Source organism: Ustilago hordei (assembly GCF_900519145.1).
Source record: "Ustilago hordei strain Uho2 genome assembly, contig: UHO2_contig_01, whole genome shotgun sequence".
Lineage (NCBI taxonomy): Eukaryota > Fungi > Basidiomycota > Ustilaginomycetes > Ustilaginales > Ustilaginaceae > Ustilago > Ustilago hordei.
In genome coordinates this window covers 942,709-965,576 of record NW_024545270.1, presented here as the reverse complement: position 1 = coordinate 965,576, position 22,868 = coordinate 942,709, and the positions used below count along the sequence as shown (strand labels likewise).

Genomic DNA, 22,868 nt, shown 5'->3' with positions numbered 1-22,868 from the left:
GATCATACCGTAACTACAAAGCAGACGCTATCAACCTAGTCACTATCCTCGCCTTCCTTTGTCGACACAGCGTATTGCCTTTCCAGGCTCGCTAAACCTTTCAAGATCACTGCCGCCGGCTTTCATCGCGGAATTTAGCTGCCATATCCACGGATCCATCTTCCTCGTCTCACCGAACCATCCCGCTTATACCCGCAGAATACCATGCCTGAACCTCATCTTCCCTCAAACGCTTATGCGGGTGCCTTTGTGCCTGGCAAACCACGCAACTCCGCTGAAGCTATCCAGACCAGAATTCGCAAGGCCAAGCAATTCAACGAAGAACTCGCAGACTATTTTGCCGCTCGTCGTGAGCTCGAAGAGACCTACCTCAAGCAGCTACAAAAGGTTTCCAAACGCAGCTTCCTCTCCGACCCATCCTCCATCCCACCCGGCTACGCACCCGTTTACGAACGTCTCATCCAAGAGCTTGCAGAGGTAGCCAGTGCACATGGCGAACTCGAGAAGCGGATCGCAGAGGATTGTGAGACTCCCCTTCGCAACACCACTTCCAAGGTGGAATGGGATCGACTTCAAACCCATGACGAGTGGCTCAATCTCTACATGCGAGAGCTCAACTCGCTAGAGACGCAACTTCAGAAGGACGAGAAGAAGCTGGAAGGTGCTTCACAGAAGAAGGCGTCGCAAGCCAATGCTAAAGTGCAGGAGACCGAGAAGTCCATAGAGCTTCGTATGTTTCTCTGGGAGAGGGAAGCTCCCGCTGCGTTCCATGGCTATCAGCGCATCGATAACCAGCGTCTCGAGCTGTTGAAGGAAACTGTGGCCAAGTTCGAGACGGCACAGAGCGATGCTGCCCAACGCATCATGTCGAGTTCGGAGAAGACCATGCAGGAATGCTTGACCTTTGATACTCAGGCTGATATGCAAGACTTCATGCTCAAGAACGGCTCAGCTGCTCATCCTCGTAACGCACGAACGGCAACCTCTCGCCCAGCTCCAACACCGGCGGCGCCAGGACTCAACCGACAGTCTTCGATCGCTAGTCGCAGCATCAGCAGTCGCAATGGTCCCGATGCATCGGCGCGTGGACAAGCCAATGGGGCAGGTGCAGGAATGGGTGAGTTCGGCGCATCAAGTACGTCTCTCCACTCGGCCGACCGTACGGTGAGCAGCTCGCAAGATGCAGCGACGCCCAGCAAGTCGGGCGGCTCGACACTCAAGAATGCATTCAGTCGATTCGGACGAGGTCGCTCGAAAAAGGACTCGGCCAACACGCAAACTATGTACGGCGGCTTGCCCGAGGAGCCAAACGATGATTCTTCTTTCTCGTCCATCAACCGAAGCGGAACGCTCCGACAGAACTCGGCTGCACCAACAGGCGGCTCTTCCTCTCGCAACGCTGCATTGCTCTCTGCTGCTGATGACTCGATTGACTCCATGGCTCCTGGCTCAGGCGGAGGACTAATGGCACCGCTTACTCCCTCAACTGCTGCGGCGAGAAAGAACTCGGCAAATGTACCTGCTACAGGATCCTCTTCCGGCGTTGCTCCTACATCCGTCGTTGCTCCTACATCCGGCGTTGCTTCTACATCCGGCTCCGCACCCCTTGTCGATTCTGAGGGCTACTCGATCCCTCCACCCGACCGCAAGCCATGGGAGACTGCTGCTATCGGAGGAGTTGCCGGTGTTGCTGGTGGTGCTGCAGCCGGATCCTCCCTCATGGACGACAACGACAACTCACGTGATACCTTTGACAACTCCATCAACAGCCGTGTTAGCAACATGAACATCAGCAGTCAACCCATCTCCGAAGACGCCTCCAAAGACAAAGCTGCACTCGAACGTATGAAGTCGACCCTCCTTACCAGTGGTCCACCTTCTCGTCGAGCTACCACCCGTCGCGACCGCAGAGATGTACGCAATACCACCTACAACCCGGCCTTTGCAGGTGTTGGTTCAGGCGACGATAGCAGATTGAGTCAGTTTGGAACGCTCAGTGCTTCTCCACAGACGAGTACGCCTACTTCGCCTTCGCCCTTTGGGGCGCAGAGTGCATATACTGGTGTTGCTGGTGTTGGACGTCATCGTACGCAGAGTATCGCAAGTGTTGCGTCGTCAACCAATCTGTTCGAGAACAGTTCTTCTTCGTCGCCCATCAAGGCCAGTCTCAGTGAGAGGGTGAATGTTATCTTTGTTGGGAAGGAGGTTTCGAAAGTTATGGTCGTTGGCGAACTTAGTGTTGCCGTAGCTGCTAATCTTGATGCTGGGGCGGTGGGTAAGCCATTGCATATTAGGATTGAAGCTTTTGAGCAGCTCGAAAAAGCAGCTCCCAATCCTGCTTTCCTGAAAGCGGTGCCTGGTGGAACAACTCCTGGTGAATATTTGTTGGACATCAAATTGCTTCAAGAACAAGGTGTTCGTTCAGCGTTGCCGGGTAGTGGAGCTCAAGCGGTGGTGCTCAAGTATCAACTTCATGTGTCCGAGTCTAGGAAGGAAGAGTATGTGCCGCTGTCGCTTCATGCTCAGTGGCGTTGTGAACCTCATCAAACGTCGTTCCTTATGACCTACTCTCCGTCAAGCATCTGCAAGTTTTCGGGAGAAGGTCCAGCAGTGTTGCAGGACCTGCAGGTCGCAGTGCAGATTCAACCGTCGAATGTTAGCAACATCATGTCCAAACCTACGGCCATGTTCGTGGCGGAGACAAAGAGTTTGTTCTGGAAGATTAACGAGAATCTCTCACTGCTGGGGACGGGGGCAGAGGTGAACAAGTTGTTGGCGAGATGTCAGATTGAAGGTGCGCAGACGGTGCCAAGTCCAGTGTACTTGAAGTGGAGGATTTTGGGTAAGACGATCTCCAGTCTAGGTATTACGACCGTTGGTGAAGGTGTAGCAGAGGGAGGAGCGAAGATCGAGGAGGTTGTGAGACAGTGTACTGCCGGAAAGTTTATTGCTTCGCCCTAAGGAAGGCCGATTTTTCACTTTTGTTGTGTGTAATGGAACATCATCTTCACTATCGACGCTTCGAGTGTGAATTCATGAAGAGGTTCTGTGTGATGTTCCACGGAAGGGCAAGATCTGCATAGAGTCACACGACCACACTCGTCACATTGAGCATGGGAAGATCAAGATCGACAGGAATTCAGCAATCTTCCACAATAATCAAGTGTATATGTGTGATATTGCGATACGATGCCAGAGTCGAAAGTAACAGAATGTGAACGTGATGAGGGAAGATCACAAACTAGCGATCACTAGTCCGTGCCGAAGTGAGATTTTTGACTCAGTTGCTCTCTGGCTCCAAAGTGGTACCACGACGAACGGTACCCCAACCGACCAATCTCCAGTGCTTGTCAATTCTCCTCGAAAGTGCAATCTTCTCTCCGACCTCGGTACATGCTGGACTGGTCAAGAAGATCTTTGCCAAGTCGGCCTTGACACTCATAACCCTACCACCGGTGGAAGTGGAACCGATGTTGACCATCAACACTTCGTTCTTAGCCAACTTCTGCACCTTGGTCTGCTTCTTATCGTCCGACTTGACACCGAGGAGACGACGGAGCAAAAAATAGTTGATCTCCAACTCGGTGTAAATGGCGGGGAGTTGACCGACCGCACCGAGAACCTGACCTACAAGACGATCAGCACGGCACAAAGTAGGGTCGATCTTGGTACCGACACCGATCAACCCACCGGGAACGGCGAATTGAAGATCGTTGTGTTCGGCCAACAACGACTCGACACGGCTGAAGATGGGCTTGCAGTGAATCTTGCCCTCGTTATCCTTAGTGACGATACCAGGACGAACTTCAATCTCCTGACCGATCTTGAGAACTCCCGAAAGAATCGAACCACCTGCAACACCACCACGAAGTTCCTCGACTTCAGCACCGGGCTTGTTGACGTCAAACGATCGAATGACGATCAATCGAGGTGGAGAGGTGAAGTCACGAACGGGAACAGGAACACGCTTGACAATGTATTCGTTGACCGCGTCAATGTTGTACTTGAGCTGGGCGGAGATGGGGACAATAGGTGCGCCGTCTGCGACAGTACCTTTGACAAAGTCGACAATGCTCTTCCAGTGCTCTTCAGCTGCCTGTTCTCGGATCAAGTCGACCTTGTTCTGCAAGATGATGATGTGCTGGAGCTTCATGATCTCGACAGCAGCCAAGTGCTCCGAAGTCTGAGGTTGAGGACACGATTCGTTACCAGCAATGAGAAGAAGAGCAGCGTCCATGACTGCCGCTCCGTTTAACATGGTAGCCATGAGAATATCGTGACCAGGGCAATCGACAAAGGAAACGTGACGAAGCAAGTTCATCTTCCCGCCACAACCAGGAACCTCACAAGCTGGATGAGGCTCCTTGTCAGAGGGATATGACTTGTAGCACTGTGGACGAGGACATTCTTCTCGTTCACACTTGTAGATCTTGGCATTGGCGTAACCAAGCTTGATGGTGATATTTCGCACCAACTCGTTCTTGAAACGAACAGTCTGCACTCCGGAGATGGCCTTTACGACGGTGGATTTACCGTGAGCTACGTGCCCGATGGTGCCAATGTTGATGGTAGCCTGCTTGGCAATCACTTCGGGGCTGAGAGGGTTGAGGTTGTCATAATCGATGCTGACCGCCTGCAGATCTTTTGTGATCTGCTGGACGTCGGCGTTGGAGGCAACTGCTGCTGCCATTTTGGGTAAAGAAAGATGGGGTGATGAGGATAGCTGAGCTGTCAAAAAGTCGCAGTTGCTGTGAAAGGGAAGCTGCGATTGTGTTTCAGCTGCGGTGTACAGAGCACTAGTCCAATTCGGCGATGCTGCTGTATGCGAGTAGCTGGTGGCTGAGATGAGCGTGCGCAGATACTCAAGAGGCGTGCAAACGAAAGACGCGGAACCGGTGACAGATGCAAACGCCGAAAACCCTCGAAGGACGGAAAGAAGTGCTGATCTGATATGTGTCGTGAATGCGAAATCGAAGTCCTGCCGCGATGGAAGAGGGTAGGACGAGATGCAATAGGAAGGGATGGGTAGTGAGGCAAAGATCGGAAGGCTGTAGTGATCAAATTTGGCTTTCGTTACGACTACGATCACAACTCTCTTTCAAAGGTCACTCGAGAAGGCGGCGTTTCGGTAGCGGCCGAGTGAACAATGAAAAACCGAGAGAAGGCGCGAAAAAAATGCAAGAAAGTCGTCCTCAACACTGAGACTCGCGCTGTGCTATTGTGTTTCTGGAGGAATGGCAAGTCGAGCTGAATTTCGAGCGCACGCGCAGGCGAGTCATTTTCTTCCAAAAATTGAGGTCGCACGACTGGCTTTCTGTAGTTGCACAAAGGGAAAGAAGTTGGATTCGTGCGAGTGAGAGTGCCCTTTCGAGATTCCAAGATGATTTACAACCAAGCCGCCTCCTGCCTCTTTCTCATCCGGCGAAACCGGCTACACATTCGATATAACAAGCATTGCTAGGAAGAGCACAAGCACACACTCCATCGCAGCAGCAGCACATATTCAGCCTAAGAGTTTGTCATTGCGTTTACCGGGCCGACGCAGACGACAGAGTAAAGCGGCATGAATCTTTATGATGTTGAGCACGAAGCTAGAACACACATTGCTTAGTGGTGAGCCTCAACCTTGACATCGGCAGCCGCCTCACGAAGGAAGGCGTTGACATCTCCACCCTCGGTGAGAGCACCTTCCGAGGACGAAGAAGCGACGGCCTCAGCGTGGTCGGGCTCAGCAGCGGCGTATGCCTCGAGCTGCGAAGAAAGCTCCGACGACGAAAGGACAGCGGGAGCCTTAGGGGCAGAGGGTGTCTGGAACTCGCGGACTTGGCCCTTGTGCGAGTCGGCAGCCTGCAATACATCATCGATCAAAGGTTGAAAGGGTCGTGACGGAGGATAGCGTCAGTGAAATGTTCGGTCAAGTGTGGGGTTAGATCCATGATCTGTGCGCTTCTTTGAACTCACCTTGGGGGGAGCCTTGTAGCCCTTAAGCTCCTTCACGTAGAGCTCCTGGACAAAGTCTGCATCGTCCGTTAGTGGCAGTGTTGTGCAATGAAAACAAGTTCGAAACAAACCTGGTTAGTGAGCCGTTGGAAGAAAGTAATCGATGTTGATTGATTGGTCAATGCGTACCCTTGGAAGCGACGGCAGAGCTGGAAAGGGCTCGGACCTGGGATCGCGAGGCGGATCGGACCTGTTTATAGCGTCATCAAAGGTATCAGTTGTGTTGGAAAAGTGGTGGTCGAATGTCAGTTGAAAGGTTCAGGGCTGGTGTTTGCATGCAAGGAGTCGAAATCTGCCAAAGTAGCGGGTTGGCGAGTCGAAGTAGTGGCCAATGTCGGTGGTGATACATACAGCGCCGAAAGTTGAGCGGACGACGAGCTGAGCGAAGACCATTTTGAATCGACGAGGGTATGTGAGGATGAGAGGTGATAGTGGAGATGATAGGGCCTGTGTGATCAATCTTCGACAACGTCAACGACGATGAAGTGTTAGCAGCACTGTCAGTCTAGCTCGCTCTCGCCAAGCTTCGCGGATCCGGGCAGATTTGAAGTTGAATTTCGATTTCGTAATCCTGACTGTCGGTCTGCGACGAAATTCTCAAGGAAATTTTCAACTGCCCGATTTCAACCATTCAAACGGTTCCGAGGCGAGCGGGACAACTAACATCCCAATTAGAAAATTCCAGCTCAGAGCCTGCGATCGACTTGCTGCTATCGTGCGAATGGCAGACAGCTACCCTCAAATGACGTTGGCTCGTGCAGCTTTCGAAGCCCAGCTTGGATTGCGCTCTGATACTCCACTTTTAGCAATGAACAACTCAGCTTTGCAAGGGTTCCGAATCAGAGCTCTCTCGTAACAAGCCGGTCTACGCCAAACATAGCCCTTTGAGTCCAATCCATCCTTCCGTGCTACCACCACCCACTCAAGCATCTATCACAGTCTACTTCGGAATGTCCCTTCTTCGCATTTCCACTTCCACGCTCGCCCGCGTTACCAAGGCCCCCACTTTCGCTATGGCTGCACGAGGCTACGCTGACGGTCCCACTGACAAGGCCGGTGCCACCGCTTCTTCCCAGGGCTGGAAGAACCGTGAGCAGGTAAGCATCACTCTCTACGATATCTTGTGCCACCAGCAAAGCCAGTGAGCTGACGACCTATCTCGCTTTCGTCCATCTGTATTGAATTTGACCTCGTCTCCTGGTTTAACAGGCCCAAGAGAACCAGTACGTTCAGCAGGCCGAGAAGGAGAAGCTTGCCAAGCTCCGCGAGTCTATCAAGAAGCAGCGCGAACATCTTGACGACGTACGTATCCATCGCCATTCCCGCCATTCTTTTAAGTCAAATGTTTGCGAAAGCTGACTGTTCCCCCCCTCTATCTACAACATTCCATGCCGCACAGGTCGAGAGCCAGCTCAACAACCTCGACAAGAAGTAAGAGCACTGTCCTCATGGACGTCTCGCTGCCATCACTACTTCTGTCCCTTCGACCAAACATCAATGATACAATCTAAGCACAGCACACAATCTTAAGCTAATGGCTGAAATGCAATCGAATCCAATCAACATCCAGTCGATCGTATCGTTGCAGTGGTTCCAGGAAGAAAGGCTAAAAGTTCTAACTTGGGAAAAAGCTTCAGGCGGTGTCACGCTCAGCGACCATGTGCTGCCAATCTGTAGCATCAGGATCTGTCTCTCCTCCATCAGCAGCATCAGTCTCAACAACCTCTTCCTTCTCAACCTCCTCCGACAGCCGCAAACTCCCCTTACTGTGACTGAACACTGCGTCTCGCTGTTCCAAATACGCGGCGTAGTTGCGCAGTGCCTCGAGATTTGGACTCTCCACCCGACTGTAAGCGGCTTCGCTAAGCTGGGCCTTTTTGAAAGTGTCAATGTTGCCAATGATGAACATTGCACTTTGAGCTCGTGTCAAAGCAACATTGAGTCTTCGACCGTCAGCGAGGAAGCCAACGTAGCCCAGAGCGTTGGTACGAACTGTCGAGAAGAGAATGACTTTCTTCTCACGTCCTTCGAAGCCGTCAACTGTGTGAATGTCGATGAATCCGAGTTGAGACGATCGTGCGCCAATGGCAGAGGAGGCTTTCTTGCGTGCATCAGATCGTTCGTTTTGCAGCATCTTCTCCAGCAAGATCTGCTGACCGGCGTAAGGTGTAACAATACCAATGTCATCACCAGTCAGCTGGGGGTTACGACGAAGCACGTCGACGACAACGTCGACGACAATTCGTGCCTCTGACGTGTTATACAGCGACGTAGAGTTATCCGTTTTTGACTCGCGACCCTGGTGATCGATAAAGCAGAGCCGTTGTGCATCTTGGCTCTTCTTCTGACCAGCAGTGCGAGTGCGCCAGTAGCTAGATTCAACGGGCGCGATCTGTTCTGTGCCCTTCCCGTTCTGCAGTGCGCCGTCGTAGAAGGCCTTGTTGGGGAACTCGGCTAGACTGGGATGCATACGGAACTGGACGTTGAGCATCGTTGATGGAATGTTCTGGCCACTTTCGATGAGTCGCTCGAACAAGCTGCGGGATAGTCCACCCTGCTTGGCTTCGACGCTAGTCACGACAGGAGGAAGTTGCTTGTGGTCACCAATGATGGACAGATGTCGACATCCCTTCATCAGCGGCACCAACGAGACGGGCTCGGTGGCCATCGATGCCTCGTCGAAGAAGACGACTGGAAGATCGATCATGTCGAGTTCGGGCGAGCCGGCAGCGATGGCGGAACCGCAGATCACATCGGCGCGGTTGAGGATCTCGCCACGGATCGAGGCGCGCAGGAAGAAGTAGGTGGCCTTGAGCCGATTGAGCTGCTTCTTGACAGCTTCGTATTCCACCGAGGCAGCGCCAGCTTGACTCTGTGTTGCATCTCGCTCCTCTTTACGCCCAGCCATGACGTCCTTCCATGACTGTGCAACAGCCTCGCCATCTGCACCGACACTCTCATAGAGCCTGTTTGCAACTTTTGAGGAGGCGGAGCCAGACATGCGTCCCATCTCGTAGTCGCTCTTGAGCCTATCGAGTGTGTCGAGACGCCTCTTGATCTGGTCGAGCCTTGCCTTGGCGGGATGGCGGAGGAAGTAGGCGTCGAGCGTGTACTGATCGATGCCAGCTCGCGCGCGTGCCGAAGGACCAATACGCACCACACGAAGTCCAGCCTTGATGCAGCCATCCGCAAGGTTGTCCACAGCAACATTCGTATGCGCAGCAAGCATGATCGGATGAGGAACCTGGAAGTCTTGTTTGAGCAGCTTGATCGCAGTTACGATGGTGCGGGTCTTGCCAGTGCCTGGTGGACCTTGAATGAGCGAGACGCGCTCACGCAGCATCATGGCGACCGCTTGAGTCTGCGACCGGTTGAGCTCAGGCAACGGGTCGCCATCGATGATGACGGGGTCTCGACAAGAGAATCGATCGTACCAGCTCTGCACGCGGGCGTCTTCCCAGAAAGCACCTCTAGTCACTCTATCAGCAGGCGGCTCGATGCCGAGGATAACATCGCTCAGCCGCGTCCCGGACAAGATGTACTGGAAGCGGGAGCCGTAGTGGGTCTCTATGAATTCCACATCATGTTCCAGAGCCTCCAAAGCAATTTTGATGCGCTCAAAGGTAAGATCATTGAAGCCGTAATCCAGACGCCAAGAAGGACACGAGACAAGATCGATGTCTTCGTCATTCTCGTCGAACTTGAGCCGTATGAAGTTTCGTTGTCGCTCGACCACCTCAGCCTCGATCACGTAGTCGTCCTCCAACAGCGGTGGCGTTGCACTCTTGGCAGAAGACGAAGCAACTGCGGATGGCATGATTGTGACCTTGTCTCCCGCACAAAAGAGCGTACGAGGCAGAGGCTCAGCGGCATCGAGCTTGAACACAGCAACCTTTTTGCCGAAATGACGGCGGCTGTTGTCCTGCCAATAACCTTGCAAGCCATCAATGGCGATGCCCTCCTCTATGAGCTTGTCGATTGGCGCCTTCCGTCTCTCGGCAATTGCAGAGAGCTCTTGTGTGCGTTCATGATCGAGGAGCTCGGTCCACTTGTCGCGATAGACTTTGGCCGCTTGTCGCAAAGGCTCACGCTCTGCGTTTCGATGAAGAAGCTGCGTCGCTTGTTCTCTGCTGATGCGCAAAGATCGGTCGTCCATCTTTCGTTCAGCCAGACGCCGGGCTTTGGCAGCTACTTTGCTTTCAGTGCCAGAGACCATAGAGACCGTTGCTCTTCTGCGTTGTAGAGGAGATGATGATGAGCCCGAGAGAATTGTCTTTTTGGAGGCGTCGCAGCAGCGCTTTCTCCAGTCGAAGCGATCAGGGTGTGCGACAAAGGCATCTCTGTAGAGATCTTCTGGCCGGGATGGACCGAAGGGCCATTGTGTAGTAGCTATATGGCTGTCGAGAGCCTCCATGGATGAGTCTGCTTGCTTGGCTTTGCCTGATGTAATCTGTGTACGATTCCACCATTGCGGTTGTGTTCCTTTGTCTGCATCTATGAGGCTGGGTGCTTGGCTGCTACGAGCGAATGTTTTGCTCCGTGTCAGGGTCGAGCTGTATGATCTCCTTGAACTCGTTTTCGTTGTATATGGAGCGTCTGTGTCTCCATTGTCGGTCAGACGGTTCTTGTTAGCATCGAGGGTGCGACTGCCAGAATATGCGCTGGAACGAGCATGGCAAACTTGTGTCGAGCGATTGCTTCCAGAAGCTGAGGGCAACCGAGATGGACCAGCGGTACAGACCCTCTCTTGCCTTGGCGGCTGAGCTTGCCCTTGAACGAGCTCGGTGGCTCGTGGGGCGGATGTCACCGCATGTCGTGCGAGCTTATGCGATGCTAGGCCGAAGCGTGAGGCGGTAATGATGTCGAATGGAGGCAAGGCAAAGAGATCTGCTTGCTCGGCTATTAGCTTTGCAAAGCTCCTTCCACGCGTGCGTCTATATATGCGATTGATGGGCGAGTTGGTCGAGTAGTGGATGTTGAGATGGTAGAAAGTGGCGATAAGGTTGGAGATGGAATTGATCGAATTGATCAACGTTGTGACACCTTTGGAAAGGCTGATTCGAACTTCCGCTTCCTTTTCATTCAGAAGCTTCTGGGTGGGCGCAAATCGGGAGCAAATCGGGATCCAATCGGTTTTCGCCTTCTGCTGGGAATCGCACACACGCTGACGCATCTGGCTTTTGCACCAATAATTTTTAGAGCTTTTCCAAGAAGTGCTGACCTGACCGACTTCTTGTTTGAAGATGCGTTCGGAAAACGCCTCCGTGTTGCCGTTATGCTTGCCTCATAGCTAACTTATGTTCCTGCAACGATCAATGCATTGCTCTCGACTTGATGACATGATGACGTAATGGTATATGGTCAAGTCTCAAGAAGCCGATCCAGATGGGGTGAATATGAGCGAAGCAAAAGATGAAAGGTATGGCGTCTGTCTATGTATTCGAGATGCCGATACGGTCTCCAACACGAACCATGGTCTCGAGACCAGCTAGCGAATTGTCCAAGAGATCCTGGTCCCACTTGACCTTGGCCTCGGGTGGGAAGACACAGACGACGGTCGAACCACCGTAAGCAAACCAGCCTAGCTCCTCGCCTCGCTTTGCAGAGGTACCCTGATTAGCATTGGTCCAGCCGATCGATCCAACGAGCATAGCCCCAATGGCAACAAAGGCGACTGGAACCGCAGGGCCTCCATCACCCTTAGGGGACCAATTGAGCACAACCACGTCTCGTCTGTTCTGAGAGAATACGTCAAAGCCGGCGTTGACGGCTTGCGGCTGTTTGTTGCACCCGGGGTGGAAGAATTGTGAGCGAAATCGGTTGTCCAAAGAATGGAAAGCCGCAAATGAGGAAGCAAAAAGATGGCCGCGAAAACAGGGTCCAAATTAGAGTTGAGTTTGGTGTCAGATCCTGCTCCGCATGGATGAGCACACACTGATGCTGATTGCTTATACTCACGTTGACAGTAAAGTATTCTCCCGGAACGTGCTTTGTCGGTCCACACACAACAGGACCAACAGGGTGGTGGTACCGATGGTAGTCGGCTGGTGCGAGTCGGAGGATGGCCAGCGAGCTCCCTGGCGGGAAGCAACGGTCCGCCAAGTTTGTGTCGCCGACAAGCCTGTTCAGAGTGAAGCCTTGGCCTTTGATCCAGTATTGCGTCGACTCTGCGACATCATTGAACACTGTCAGTCTGCAATCAGCACACGATGAAACGACCGCTGCGTTGTCTGGTTCGGCTATCGGCCTTGCTCCTGGCTTCAATTTGCGGAAGAAGAATGAGTTGAAGCTGGGATACAGTGACGGATCTGGCTGCAAGAGCTCGTCCAAATCGATCGAGTAGGTCGAGATGAAGCTTTGAATATGCTCCAACACCGCCTGTGGGTTCGACTCGTCATCGTACACTTTCCCCTGTCGGATCGAGACAGCCTTGAGCAGATCTTCGACTGACTTGTATCGCAGGAACGATTGCTCTTTGCTTTTGTAGAAGAGAAGATGCATGCCGATACGAACATAAATGGGCATGCTCTCGAAGATCTTCTGGCCTGGCTGACCTCGAATGGCGACGTAGTTGCCCATATGGTAGCTTGCGAACAGGCGGTCTAGGGTCGACTCGAGCGAGCCAGGGAAGAAGCGTCCCCACCAATGCGTGTGCTTCTGAACTGATATAGGACCGGGTGTGATTGCTGTGTGATCTGATGTGCCTTGGTGCAGTTTGTCGTCGGTCTCATGTACTGGGCCAGAAGAGACGAGGTGCTCGAGCACCGCTGCCAGAGCTTCATGCTCTCGATTTTGACTTGAAACAGAATCTGGCGACATGTTGACGATGTTGTGAGGGGAGGATCTGGGTAAATAGCGCGCTGCTGATTGTCGAAGGAATCGTCGTTAAGGTGAAGCCGGCTCACCAAAGAATATTAGGCTCCAACCGGCAAACGAGCTGGGCCTGCATCGAGCTGCGTGAGTGACCTCAACTGGCAGCTTAGATAAGAGTCTCATAATGAACCATGCTCGCGAGGAATATTTTTTTTAATAGTCATGTTAGACTTTTAAGGGGACACATCTGAATTAAGGGAAAGTAGTTCTAGGCAAAAAGACGTGCGAAGGAAAACCGCGTCCAAAGATCAGGACTTCTGCACGGGCCAGTCACAGCTCGAACCGTTCAATCTTCTTGATCATGGTTCATCGACTCATCACGCACTTGTCGTCATCGCCTGTCGATCGGCACTACGTAGAGCGTCGTGCGGGACGGATGAGAACGGCATCTGGATGCCATGCCAAGGATGATGCTGTCGCAAAAGGTCAGCGCTATCAAACAATCTAGTTGCTCAGAGCAGGTCAGTGCATGGACCCTCTCGAAGTTCTGCACAGCACGGCTTGTGTCGTTGAACCCTGCAGCCAAGGACGATACTTGAGGGCTCTGCCTTGTTCCCTCTGCTGATTTGAAGGACTGTGATACTATTGTACTCCATACATGCTCTCTCATCCAAACTATCTGTATCACAATGCCGCTGAAGAGATAGATCAGACGGAATCGTGCTACAAGTGTGGCGTTGGGGATGGCAAACACGAAGGTCGAATTGAGCTGCTATCTGTCTTTGCACATTGCAAAGCGCTGTGAGGCGGCAAAAAGAGCTGCGTGAGGCTGAAGAGGCTGCTTTGCAGAGAGGCCGTCTAGTTTGACTGGAAACCCGCCAAGATGCTGCCAGGCTACCTTGCGCGGCGAGCGAGCGGGCGAGCTCTCCCACAAAAAACAAAAAAACAACGGGCCGTCGGGCAAGTTGACTGAGCTGCAACCTGAAATTTCATCGACCTCTTTGCGCAGACACGCGGGCCAACCAGCTTTTTTGACTTTGACTGGTTTGCCGCCTGTCCATTTCCAGCACGAGCGAGAGCTTGGCGTTGGCTCAGAGTTGGCTGAGGCTCCCTCACTCAAGCAGGGGGACTCAGCGACCAATTTTGGCTAGCTCACTCAAAAGCCCTCCCAGCCAAAACGTCCCCTTTGCCTTCCCACCCACACCAACCACACACGCCAACTCTCATACATAGGTGAGCATATTTCCAAGCCCAACAGCCGCTGCCCAGAGCCAAAAGACGCGTCGAGACGTGATCATACCCTCTCAATGCCATCGTCGATGAACACACAACATTAGCCATCATACTCGACGCCATCGCTCGTCATGATCTGCTCGTGATCACGATCAAGATCAAGGCGTTGACTTTGTTCCATCCGCAACCACCCCATCCACTTGCGTTGTCGGCAAGACATCCAAGCCTAGGCTGGGGAAAGGCTAGTAACCTTAGCAGCAGCGACCTGATAGACTGATCGAGTGCTCCGCAACACTTGACACGATCTTTTCGTTCTAAATTTGGCTCTGGCTTTCGAATGGATACCTGGTCGTCGTCATTATCGGCTTGGGAGAGAAGCACTCACATCATCGCGACGTGTTGCTTTCAGAGTTCTTCACTCTCAGATGACATGCGAACGCGTCTCGTCTCCACTCGCGTAGGAAAAATCGGCCAATTCAATTCTTCTCGCCGACGTTGGCATCGAGTATTCACAGTGAACTGACACCTTGTGCTTTCCGCTTTCTCTCCACTTTCTCACCCTATCCGCACTTTTGTCCGCACCACATCCATCACGCACTCCAACGCTCTTGGACCGCGCTCTACACTCTACACGCTTCACAGTACACACTCCTTGCTCACCCTCGCGTCCTGTAACAACAGTCAAGATGGCCAAAGCAGACACCAAGACCAAATCGTCGACCTCGACGCAGAAGCGCACCACCAAGTCCAAGAAGGACCCCGCTGCCCCCAAGCGCCCTCTCTCGGCATACATGTTCTTCTCCCAGGACCAACGTGAGCGCGTCAAGGCTGACAACCCCGAGGCCGGTTTCGGAGACGTCGGCCGTCTCCTCGGTGCCAGATGGAAGGAGATGTCCGATGCCGAGAAAAAGCCCTACAACGACATGGCCAACCGTGACAAAGCCCGTGCCGAGGCCGAGAAGGCTGCCTTCGCCAAGCGCCGATAAACGCATCCTCCTCTCTTCTCTCTCAGACTTGTCCAAATGATATCCCTCTCCCCCCTTTTTGCTCGTGTTCCGGCTTCTCTCCTCAGCTTCGGCGTGTTGGACGATTCTCCCCGCTCTGTAGCTTGCTAGCTGCTCGCTGCAGCGGCTCGTACCACACTTGTACTATTTCTTCATTCTCTTTTGATCATTCGTGAACAAATAGGGTTTCTCTTTGACTTGCGACTAGGACTGGGCTTGTGACGAACCCGGTGTGATTGAGACTTGTATTGAATAAGCGCTGTCCGAGCTGCGGACAAGATCGCTGATAAAATGCGCAATGCAACTGTGTGTGGAAGCGATGACCGTTTTCCCTTGCGGGGTCGAATCTTCTCATGTCTCTTATCCCGCACTCCTACGTCCTGTTGTCACACCATGACACATACAGTTCACCCTTGCATCACACCCCATCGCCATGACTAACACGACATCGAAATGATCGAAACAAGTCTATGAAACAACTGAGATAACAAATGCAATGTAGAGGCCCGTCTTTCCAGATCACATGGTCTTGGCACCCAAAAGACTCATGATCTCCTCGTAGACAGTGAAGACAATACCACCCGACAGAACGAGACGGGCAAGCCGTGGAGTGGCACCTCGCCAAAACGCGAGAACACCTTCTTCTCGCAAGGTGATGGCGGCGCAGTTGAATGTGTTGCGGTATTTTGTGCGTGCTTCGAGTGTTTGCATTCTTGTTTTGATGACGCTGTTCGAGTAAGAGAGGAGCAGAGGAGGAGAGGCGGGTCAGTTCTTCGCTCACTGGTGGTAGGAGGAAGGACAAGCGGAGAGACTTACTCCAATGGCATTGTAGCGTCTGCACAGAACGACAAGGTCGACACAAAGATATTCGGTATGGTCGTTGATATGAAGAGAGAGAGTGTCAGCAAGCCAATCAAATCAGAGTCCACGGAAGACAGGAGGGTGTAACACTTACAGACAGTAACGATACCCGCAACCGCACCAATACCAAACGTGATACCACCTGGCAAAGGCTGACCAGGCCTTGCACTACCACTGACGAAGTTCTTCAATGTCGAGTATGTCCCAAACCTCACTGCTGAATTTGCACCTTGTCTCAGCATCACCGGGAACAAACCTCTGTAGATGCCCCTAATACCTTCTTCCTTCATAATCGCCGCTGTACCTGGAATCAATCCCTTTGGATACTTGGGTACTGCTCTTTTACCGTCATCGATCAACTTGGTCTTAATCGTCTCCGAAGGTGTAACAGCAAAGACCGCTTCCATCATACCGGCGCCCAATCCAGCCAACAACGAACGAGGACCCGAAAGTTTTCCATTTTCATCCTTGAGCATCGTCTTGAAGTGGTCGTAACTCAAGAACCGTACACCAGCTTTGATGGCGTTACCAGTGACAAGGGCACCACAGCCAGAGTAGAGACCGATGAAGCCATTTTTGGCGATTGTGTTACGGACGATGGTAATGGGGCCTGGAGCTTTTTCACCTGCTTTAGCTGCGAATTGGGAAACGGTCTTGGTATACTCGATAGGGTAGGTGGTGAAACCTTCAACAGCACCAGCGGTGGTACCGGCTATGAGAGAGTAGAGGGGCTTGTCTTTGCGCTGGGCTGTTTGTGTTGGTGTAGCAGCTGCCTTTTTGGGTCCTGGTGCGATGTCTTTGATGCTGCTGTAGGCTGAGGAGGCGGCCTCCGAGACCGAAGATGAGGCGGAAGAAGCTGCGTTGCTCATCTTACCACTGCTGTGCTATTGACCTATGCTGGGAGCGTTGAGGTCGACTAGGAAGGGAGATGCGTACGTGGAAGCGGTTGAAAACAAAGGTGGGATGAGTGAGCCAGAAGCGCAAGTGTGCGGAGAGGGAAAGAGCGATTGACCAGAACCTGGCTGACTCGTTCAGAAGATGCGGAAGCTCGTATCTGCAGACTCCGAGCTTTCAACTTTTGACGCTCACTCTACCGAACTGTTAGAAACCCACTCTAACAATTTGGACCGAACAGATAATTTTGGCCAATTCCACGTGACCATTCACTGTTGACCAACCTTCTGCTTCTACAACCTCCTCCAAATCATCATCAGTCCTTCTCGACTTCCAACCTTTTACTCCGTCTCTTTGAGAAGAAGCAAAGAGTCGCTGAAGGCATAGGCATAATTTTCCTCCAAGCTACTCTCGATCGACCTTCTGCGGGCGCATCTCGAAGCTTCCTTCATCCAAGTCATCTACGTCTCTTGCACACGAGCCTGTAACTGCATCACCTCGACGCATCTTCCAACGAATCGTTTCCCTCATCTCCTCATACCATAAACGGCATCGAATTCAGGATGGTATACATCAAAGACTGGCCCGAATTCCAAGCACGCAGCATCAAGCTGTACCAACAGAACCCTCATAAAGCACGCTACCTCATCAAATCTCGGCCCTCAACACAAAGTCTCACGCTCAAAGTCACCGATGATACCACCACAATCAAATTCCGCACTCGTTCTTCAGCTATCTTGGGTCGATTGGAGATTTTCAACAAGGCGATGACGTTTGCAATGGCTGGTTCGAGTCAACCTTTGCAAGATGCGAATCCGGAACCTGCGCCAGCACAAGCAGCAGCACCAGCAGCAGGAGCGGCGGCAACAGCGATAACGGTGGAAGCGAAAGGAGATGCAGCAGCGACAAATGGTGCTGCAGCAGCAACAGCAACACAAACAGGTTCAGGAGCAGCGTCAGATAAGAAGAAGAAGAAGAAAAAGGGGAAGAAGTAGTCATCATTGGATGGTCATCTGGCAATAGCATTTCCAGACTTGGGTTCGACTCAGACTGTACTCGTATCGGCAATTAACGGTTCTCCCATGCACGCATACACACAATGACATCGATTCGTTTACAGTCACCCACCTTGTTGTGATCAGACTTGTGCTCGGTACTATTACATGTTTGGAGACAAGGCAGCTTTTGGGAAAATGGCCTGAGCTTACTGGCGCAGATCCAATCCGGCCACCAACCCAGCTCGAAATGGCAAATCCTTTATCTCGGTCTTATTCCTCTGCGTCAACCTCAAATATCTGTACAACAGACTACCTGCATCCTTGAGCAGGATGTAGATTGCTGCACCCACCGCGTTTCTAAACCAGACCGGATCCAGATCGTCGTATCTCGGTGAACAGCCTAACAGCGTGAGTCTTTCGGAGAAGGATTCCTTCTTGTCCGATTTCCCCTCTCCCGCTGCGGCATCAAAGTAAGGCAAGTTACCGCGGAAGAGTGATGCGATTGGCGACGGAGTTGATGCATTCTTCGTGGTGAATGTTGGGGTGCTTTTTGTGGTATAGAATGACGACAAGACCGAGGATGTGGCAACGTTCTTCATGCCTAGGAATCGAACCAAGAGAGGTGAGAGGTGTGCAAGACGGGCGAGTATACGACCCATTAGGTTTGCAACGAAGGGCAGGGAGAGAGCGTCGAGGCAGAGTCGTACAAACGTATGATGGCTGACATAGACTGTTTGAGTCGGTTCCCCATCGTCTCCAGCTGTGTCTTGTGCTTCTCCTCGGCCTTCTTGTGTAGCTCGGATCTGGAGCATGGGTCCACCTGTGCCATCTGGCATTGGCTGGTCTCCCAGTGGAGCGTCGCCGTCGACCAAGAACGTCTCCGGTTCACCAACGATGATGACACGGCGTCGGTTGTGCCTGCCTCCATTACTTCGAGTCGTGCTGCTATTGCTGCGTCGGCCGCCGTAGAAGGGGCTCAGCACTGTGCGGTAAACTTTACGCTTAAGGGCGAGGTAGAAGACTCGGATCCAAGGCACCAGAAGCGCAGTCAGAGCCGGACCGGGCGGGTATGCCCGGGCGTTGAAGATGCCCGATTCGAGGTACCTGTCAAAGAGTCTGCCATGAGCAGCAGTCGCAGTAGCCATCGGAATGCTTGCAATCGGAAATGCAACCAAAGTAGGCACCCATGTCATCGCGGACTCGAAGATGTTCAGCCTCGAAGCGATCAATGCAAAAGGAATGAGCGGGATGTCGACCCAGTAGTGCCATGGCCAGGGTAAAGCGAGAGCCCTTCGAGCGGCATCTTTGCCGAGGAGCATGCGGATAGCGATGCAGCCATATGTTGTACATGCGACCAAGATTGAACCTCCAAGCAGCGTGACGGCTCCGATAGGCTCAACGCGTGTGGCGAGTCGGTCGAAGAACTCGAACACTCTGAGTAGAGGAGTCTTGTTGTTGATGAGAATGTACGGAGCTTTGCACTGAGGACATGTGACGTAGGATTGCAAAGGGTGGTCACGCTTGCTCTGGTCGATCCAGCGCAGCAAGCAGCTTTCGTGCGCAACGAGCGTACAGTTGCAAGGGTGAACGAAGCGCCTAGGCCTTGAAGTTGAGACGGAGCTGGAGGAAGAGAATGACGGTGCGGGAGGATCTTCCTCTTCCTCTGAGCAAATCCAACAAGACTTTGTCCTCAGATCACGGACCGTGACTACCCTTTCATTGGGGTCTGAGTCTGCGTTCGATCGTGCGAATCGTGGAGGTAGATGGTTGAGAAAGCGATAGACTCGTGCTGATCCGTCGACATTCGTATAGCTCGTATCAGCAGCTGCTGAGGAGCTTTCAGTGTTGTGCGAATGGACGTGGTCGGAAGCAGGTGGCGAAGGAATGAGATCGTTCTCGAGTCTTGCGATGTCCTGATGTGAAGTCGAGGGAGCGGAGGGTTGCTGCTCCGAATCGGACGTAGGTGTGCGGGGTCTTGAGCCGAACGGCTCGTTGTGATCCCTTTGTTGATCAGACATGATTGATGAGGGGTCTAAGCTCGACCACTGAGGTACTGAGATGATCTGGGTCGTGAGCAAAGAGGAAGCTTCGTTGACGAGGATAAAGGGATGATGAGCGGGTTGACGTGACAAATTTAGTTCCGTGTTCCGAGGTTTATTTTTTTGGCAAAGCCTCGACATGCAAAGCGCAGCACGCGAAATGAAACCGCGCAATTTGCCGAAGCTTTGAAGAAGGGTCTTTCGTCACAAGTATGCCGGCTCTGTGCTACTCTTCTCATTACCACAAACCACTATCCGCAACACTGCCATCAGGCGAGACCGGGAACGATGTCACTCCTCGAAGAGCCCCAGCAAGATATTTGGGATCTTCAAGCGCACAAGATCACCATCCCCGCCCATGCCGGTCCTAGTCAGTTCGCTTCTTCGTCCTCCCAAGCATCACAACCACAGTCACACAAAGGCGGCTTCTTCTACATACCCAATCTCATCACTGAGGATGAGGAACGCTTCTTGACCGAAGCTCTTCTCTCAGCTCCCAAGCCAAAATGGAAAGTGCTCCAAAACAGACGCTTGCAGGAATGGGGCGGACAGATGCATGCTAAGAACAACACCTTGATGCCGCAAGAAATGCCCGATTTTTTCACCAGCTACCCGGATCTCATCACAAGACTTCGCAAGACGGGTGCTTTCGAAGGCTCCAAGCATGGCGAGCCGAACCATTGCCTTGTGAACGAGTACCTTCCTGGTCAGGGCATCATGCCTCATGAGGATGGTCCGGCGTACTTTCCTGCAGTAGCTACGATCAGCCTAGGCTCACATGCGCTGCTTGATATCTACCGATACGTAGATGAAGATTTGCAAAAGGACTTTGATGAGAGAATGGAAGAGCATGACAAGGAGGTCAAGAGGATCGGTACAGCCGAGGACGCGAGTGCAGGGGATTCGGACAAGTCGAGAATCGTACCGAAAGAGAGGATCGAAGGCAACGTCAAGATCGTGCGAGGTGCTAGAGCAAGGGAGCCCAACCCCATTTTTTCGATATTGCAGGAGCCTCGATCGCTGCTCATCACAACAGGCCAGGTTTACAAGTCTTACTTGCATGGCATTGCCGAACGGAAGCTTGACACGGACGAGCACTTGTCCAAGGTTGCGAACGAGCATCTGCTCGCCAATGCTCCGCTGCGAGCTGCGGTAGAGAAGGCCAAATCGAAAGATAGAGAAGAAGGGGCTGCCAAGGGAGAGAAAAACGGAGAAACAGCTGGGCTAGCAAGAGACACAAGACTCAGTCTGACATTCAGAGACGTCGAGAAAGTGAGCAAAGGAGTCGCTGCCATGATGGCTTTCTTGCAAGGCGGAAAGCGATAGAGGCAAACCAGTCATCTTGTCGTGTACTCAAATACCCTGTGTACTAGCAATCACAAAGTCAAGGCAATACAGCAAACACTGGCGCCATCTGTTAGTTTTGCATTAATGTGACGACGGCCGAGACCCAACAGCAAATGCCATTGCCGCACCGACAATCTCACCCACAATCTTGGCTTCCTCCACATCTCTTGGGCTGTAGACGAGGCAGTATGTTGGTGGCAGGCCGATAGCCTTGACCACTTTCGCATCTGTTGTCGCGGGTACTGAGCTACTTGACCACCATCGAGCCGACCTTCTACTAGAATCTCCCGTGAGCCGGGTCAGCCAAGCTGGCCATCCGATCCAGAATCCAGTGTAGGAGGGAAAGCCGGCAAGCGGATGCAGCTCGCCCCATCCTTTCTCGACTACCAGAGCAGCGTCGTCTGAGTGCAGTGTCATGTGCAGGCTTCCGTCCAGTCCGAGTCCCAATCGAAATCCTTCCTCAGCTCCTGCTGCTTGCTCGGTCTCGGTCGGGTTAGGGCAGCGATGAATGTGAACCAACTCGCCTTTCATCGATGAGAGGAACCGTCTGGAAAGTGAGCTCGGGAACCATGCTGAGCGAGTGGAGCGCGAGACGCCTTCGCCTCCCGTCACGAGTGTATGCGATACCGCGAATAGTGCGATGGAGTCCTTCTCGACGAAAGAAGAACCGATGCGCAGATGTGAAAGTTGAGATTCGGCTTCTTTCCGTAACACTGACTGGACGTGTTCAACCGCCTCCCGAGCTTCTTTGATAGCTACCTCCACTGAAACGCCATCCTCTTCAACATCGTGATGAAACTGGTCAAGCTGTCGATGAGGTATCGTTCCCGCTGTCAACGGGTTCGCTCCGTTTCTACGCGGCAGTTTAGCACCTGTCGTCAGTTGGTCACCGTCCTCCTTTCCTCCTGACCCTGTCTTTGGCAGAAAAGCCCGTACAAGCCTCGTACTCGTCCAAGAGCTGCTCAACGACAATGGAAAGAGTGCAAAGTAGTGCAAAGCCCATCCGAACACATTCTTTGGTAATGGACCGCCGGGAAGCGCAAGAAAAAGGCGATAGTCGAGCCAGAGCTTGGAGGCAATTTGCGAAACGAAATACGAAGCGAAGAGCGAGATGGTGACTGGAGCTTTGCGGTATGTCGATACCACCGCTTGTAGAGCGGAGGTTGGATGTGAGCCATTCATGCTGGCCTGTTGTTGCAGAGCAGTGTTGCAGCAAGTTAGGGTTGGAAGAAGAGAATGATGTTCAGCGCTGCTGAGTGGGCGAGCGAGCGGCACTTTACGCGATGAGATCTAACACTCGAGAAAGAGTCCAAAGAGATTTTAGCCCAAATTCCAGTTCTGTTAGGGCGACCGATATCTGCACATTGCGTTCTCGTGCCAAAAAGATTTTTTTCGAGATCGATATGGATGCCGAGATACCAAAGGGCAGGCGCACTCCTCTCTGTTGAAAAACGACACAAACCGATCTGATCGAAGGTCAAGCGGAGCCGATCAAATCTGATTGAAGATCGAGTCGAACCGATTTGGTTAAGGATCGGGTACAACCAAGTCCCGCTCGTTGTCAGGCTAGATCATTGAGTAGGAGTACTCCCACCTTCGGCATGTGCCGCACACATGTATATATATCACGCAGAGAGCACTAGGCTCTCGCCACATCCCTTTAAGTCAATCAAGTATAT

General features: G+C 52.5%; 12 protein-coding genes across 12 annotated transcripts; 5 read left to right on the top strand and 7 right to left on the bottom strand.

Moving 5' to 3' along the window:
• Nucleotides 1–204: 204 nt before the first annotated feature.
• Nucleotides 205–2,961, top strand: UHO2_00309 (related to SYP1/YCR030C; the record flags this gene model as incomplete). The annotated part of the gene is made up of 1 exon (XM_041556928.1): nucleotides 205–2,961. The coding sequence occupies one exon, from the start codon at nucleotides 205–207 to the stop codon at nucleotides 2,959–2,961; it is 2,757 nt and encodes a 918-aa protein (XP_041412862.1).
• A 319-nt stretch (nucleotides 2,962–3,280) lies between these two features.
• UHO2_00308 (putative translation initiation factor eIF2 gamma chain) lies at nucleotides 3,281–4,690 on the bottom strand (the record flags this gene model as incomplete). Its single annotated transcript, XM_041556927.1, has 1 exon — nucleotides 3,281–4,690. The coding sequence occupies one exon, from the start codon at nucleotides 4,688–4,690 to the stop codon at nucleotides 3,281–3,283; it is 1,410 nt and encodes a 469-aa protein (XP_041412861.1).
• A 917-nt stretch (nucleotides 4,691–5,607) lies between these two features.
• UHO2_00307 (uncharacterized protein) lies at nucleotides 5,608–6,393 on the bottom strand (the record flags this gene model as incomplete). Its single annotated transcript, XM_041556926.1, has 4 exons — nucleotides 5,608–5,847; nucleotides 5,962–6,017; nucleotides 6,130–6,190; nucleotides 6,352–6,393. 4 exons carry the CDS (start codon nucleotides 6,391–6,393, stop codon nucleotides 5,608–5,610), a joined length of 399 nt encoding a protein of 132 aa, XP_041412860.1.
• A 557-nt stretch (nucleotides 6,394–6,950) lies between these two features.
• Nucleotides 6,951–7,435, top strand: UHO2_00306 (uncharacterized protein; the record flags this gene model as incomplete). The annotated part of the gene is made up of 3 exons (XM_041556925.1): nucleotides 6,951–7,097; nucleotides 7,210–7,302; nucleotides 7,400–7,435. 3 exons carry the CDS (start codon nucleotides 6,951–6,953, stop codon nucleotides 7,433–7,435), a joined length of 276 nt encoding a protein of 91 aa, XP_041412859.1.
• A 198-nt stretch (nucleotides 7,436–7,633) lies between these two features.
• Nucleotides 7,634–10,414, bottom strand: UHO2_00305 (uncharacterized protein; the record flags this gene model as incomplete). Its single annotated transcript, XM_041556924.1, has 1 exon — nucleotides 7,634–10,414. The coding sequence occupies one exon, from the start codon at nucleotides 10,412–10,414 to the stop codon at nucleotides 7,634–7,636; it is 2,781 nt and encodes a 926-aa protein (XP_041412858.1).
• Nucleotides 10,415–11,432: 1,018 nt separating this feature from the next.
• UHO2_00304 (uncharacterized protein) lies at nucleotides 11,433–12,819 on the bottom strand (the record flags this gene model as incomplete). The annotated part of the gene is made up of 2 exons (XM_041556923.1): nucleotides 11,433–11,777; nucleotides 11,959–12,819. 2 exons carry the CDS (start codon nucleotides 12,817–12,819, stop codon nucleotides 11,433–11,435), a joined length of 1,206 nt encoding a protein of 401 aa, XP_041412857.1.
• A 1,913-nt stretch (nucleotides 12,820–14,732) lies between these two features.
• On the top strand, nucleotides 14,733–15,032 carry UHO2_00303 (putative NHP6B - nonhistone chromosomal protein; the record flags this gene model as incomplete). Its single annotated transcript, XM_041556922.1, has 1 exon — nucleotides 14,733–15,032. The coding sequence occupies one exon, from the start codon at nucleotides 14,733–14,735 to the stop codon at nucleotides 15,030–15,032; it is 300 nt and encodes a 99-aa protein (XP_041412856.1).
• A 537-nt stretch (nucleotides 15,033–15,569) lies between these two features.
• Nucleotides 15,570–16,780, bottom strand: UHO2_00302 (putative CTP1 - Mitochondrial citrate transporter - member of the mitochondrial carrier (MCF) family; the record flags this gene model as incomplete). The annotated part of the gene is made up of 3 exons (XM_041556921.1): nucleotides 15,570–15,777; nucleotides 15,867–15,885; nucleotides 16,006–16,780. 3 exons carry the CDS (start codon nucleotides 16,778–16,780, stop codon nucleotides 15,570–15,572), a joined length of 1,002 nt encoding a protein of 333 aa, XP_041412855.1.
• Nucleotides 16,781–17,368: 588 nt separating this feature from the next.
• Nucleotides 17,369–17,800, top strand: UHO2_00301 (uncharacterized protein; the record flags this gene model as incomplete). The annotated part of the gene is made up of 1 exon (XM_041556920.1): nucleotides 17,369–17,800. One exon carries the CDS (start codon nucleotides 17,369–17,371, stop codon nucleotides 17,798–17,800), a length of 432 nt encoding a protein of 143 aa, XP_041412854.1.
• A 209-nt stretch (nucleotides 17,801–18,009) lies between these two features.
• On the bottom strand, nucleotides 18,010–19,821 carry UHO2_00300 (uncharacterized protein; the record flags this gene model as incomplete). The annotated part of the gene is made up of 1 exon (XM_041556919.1): nucleotides 18,010–19,821. One exon carries the CDS (start codon nucleotides 19,819–19,821, stop codon nucleotides 18,010–18,012), a length of 1,812 nt encoding a protein of 603 aa, XP_041412853.1.
• A 309-nt stretch (nucleotides 19,822–20,130) lies between these two features.
• On the top strand, nucleotides 20,131–21,168 carry UHO2_00299 (uncharacterized protein; the record flags this gene model as incomplete). The annotated part of the gene is made up of 1 exon (XM_041556918.1): nucleotides 20,131–21,168. The coding sequence occupies one exon, from the start codon at nucleotides 20,131–20,133 to the stop codon at nucleotides 21,166–21,168; it is 1,038 nt and encodes a 345-aa protein (XP_041412852.1).
• A 102-nt stretch (nucleotides 21,169–21,270) lies between these two features.
• On the bottom strand, nucleotides 21,271–22,371 carry UHO2_00298 (uncharacterized protein; the record flags this gene model as incomplete). Its single annotated transcript, XM_041556917.1, has 1 exon — nucleotides 21,271–22,371. The coding sequence occupies one exon, from the start codon at nucleotides 22,369–22,371 to the stop codon at nucleotides 21,271–21,273; it is 1,101 nt and encodes a 366-aa protein (XP_041412851.1).
• Between the last annotated feature and the right edge of the window lie 497 nt (nucleotides 22,372–22,868).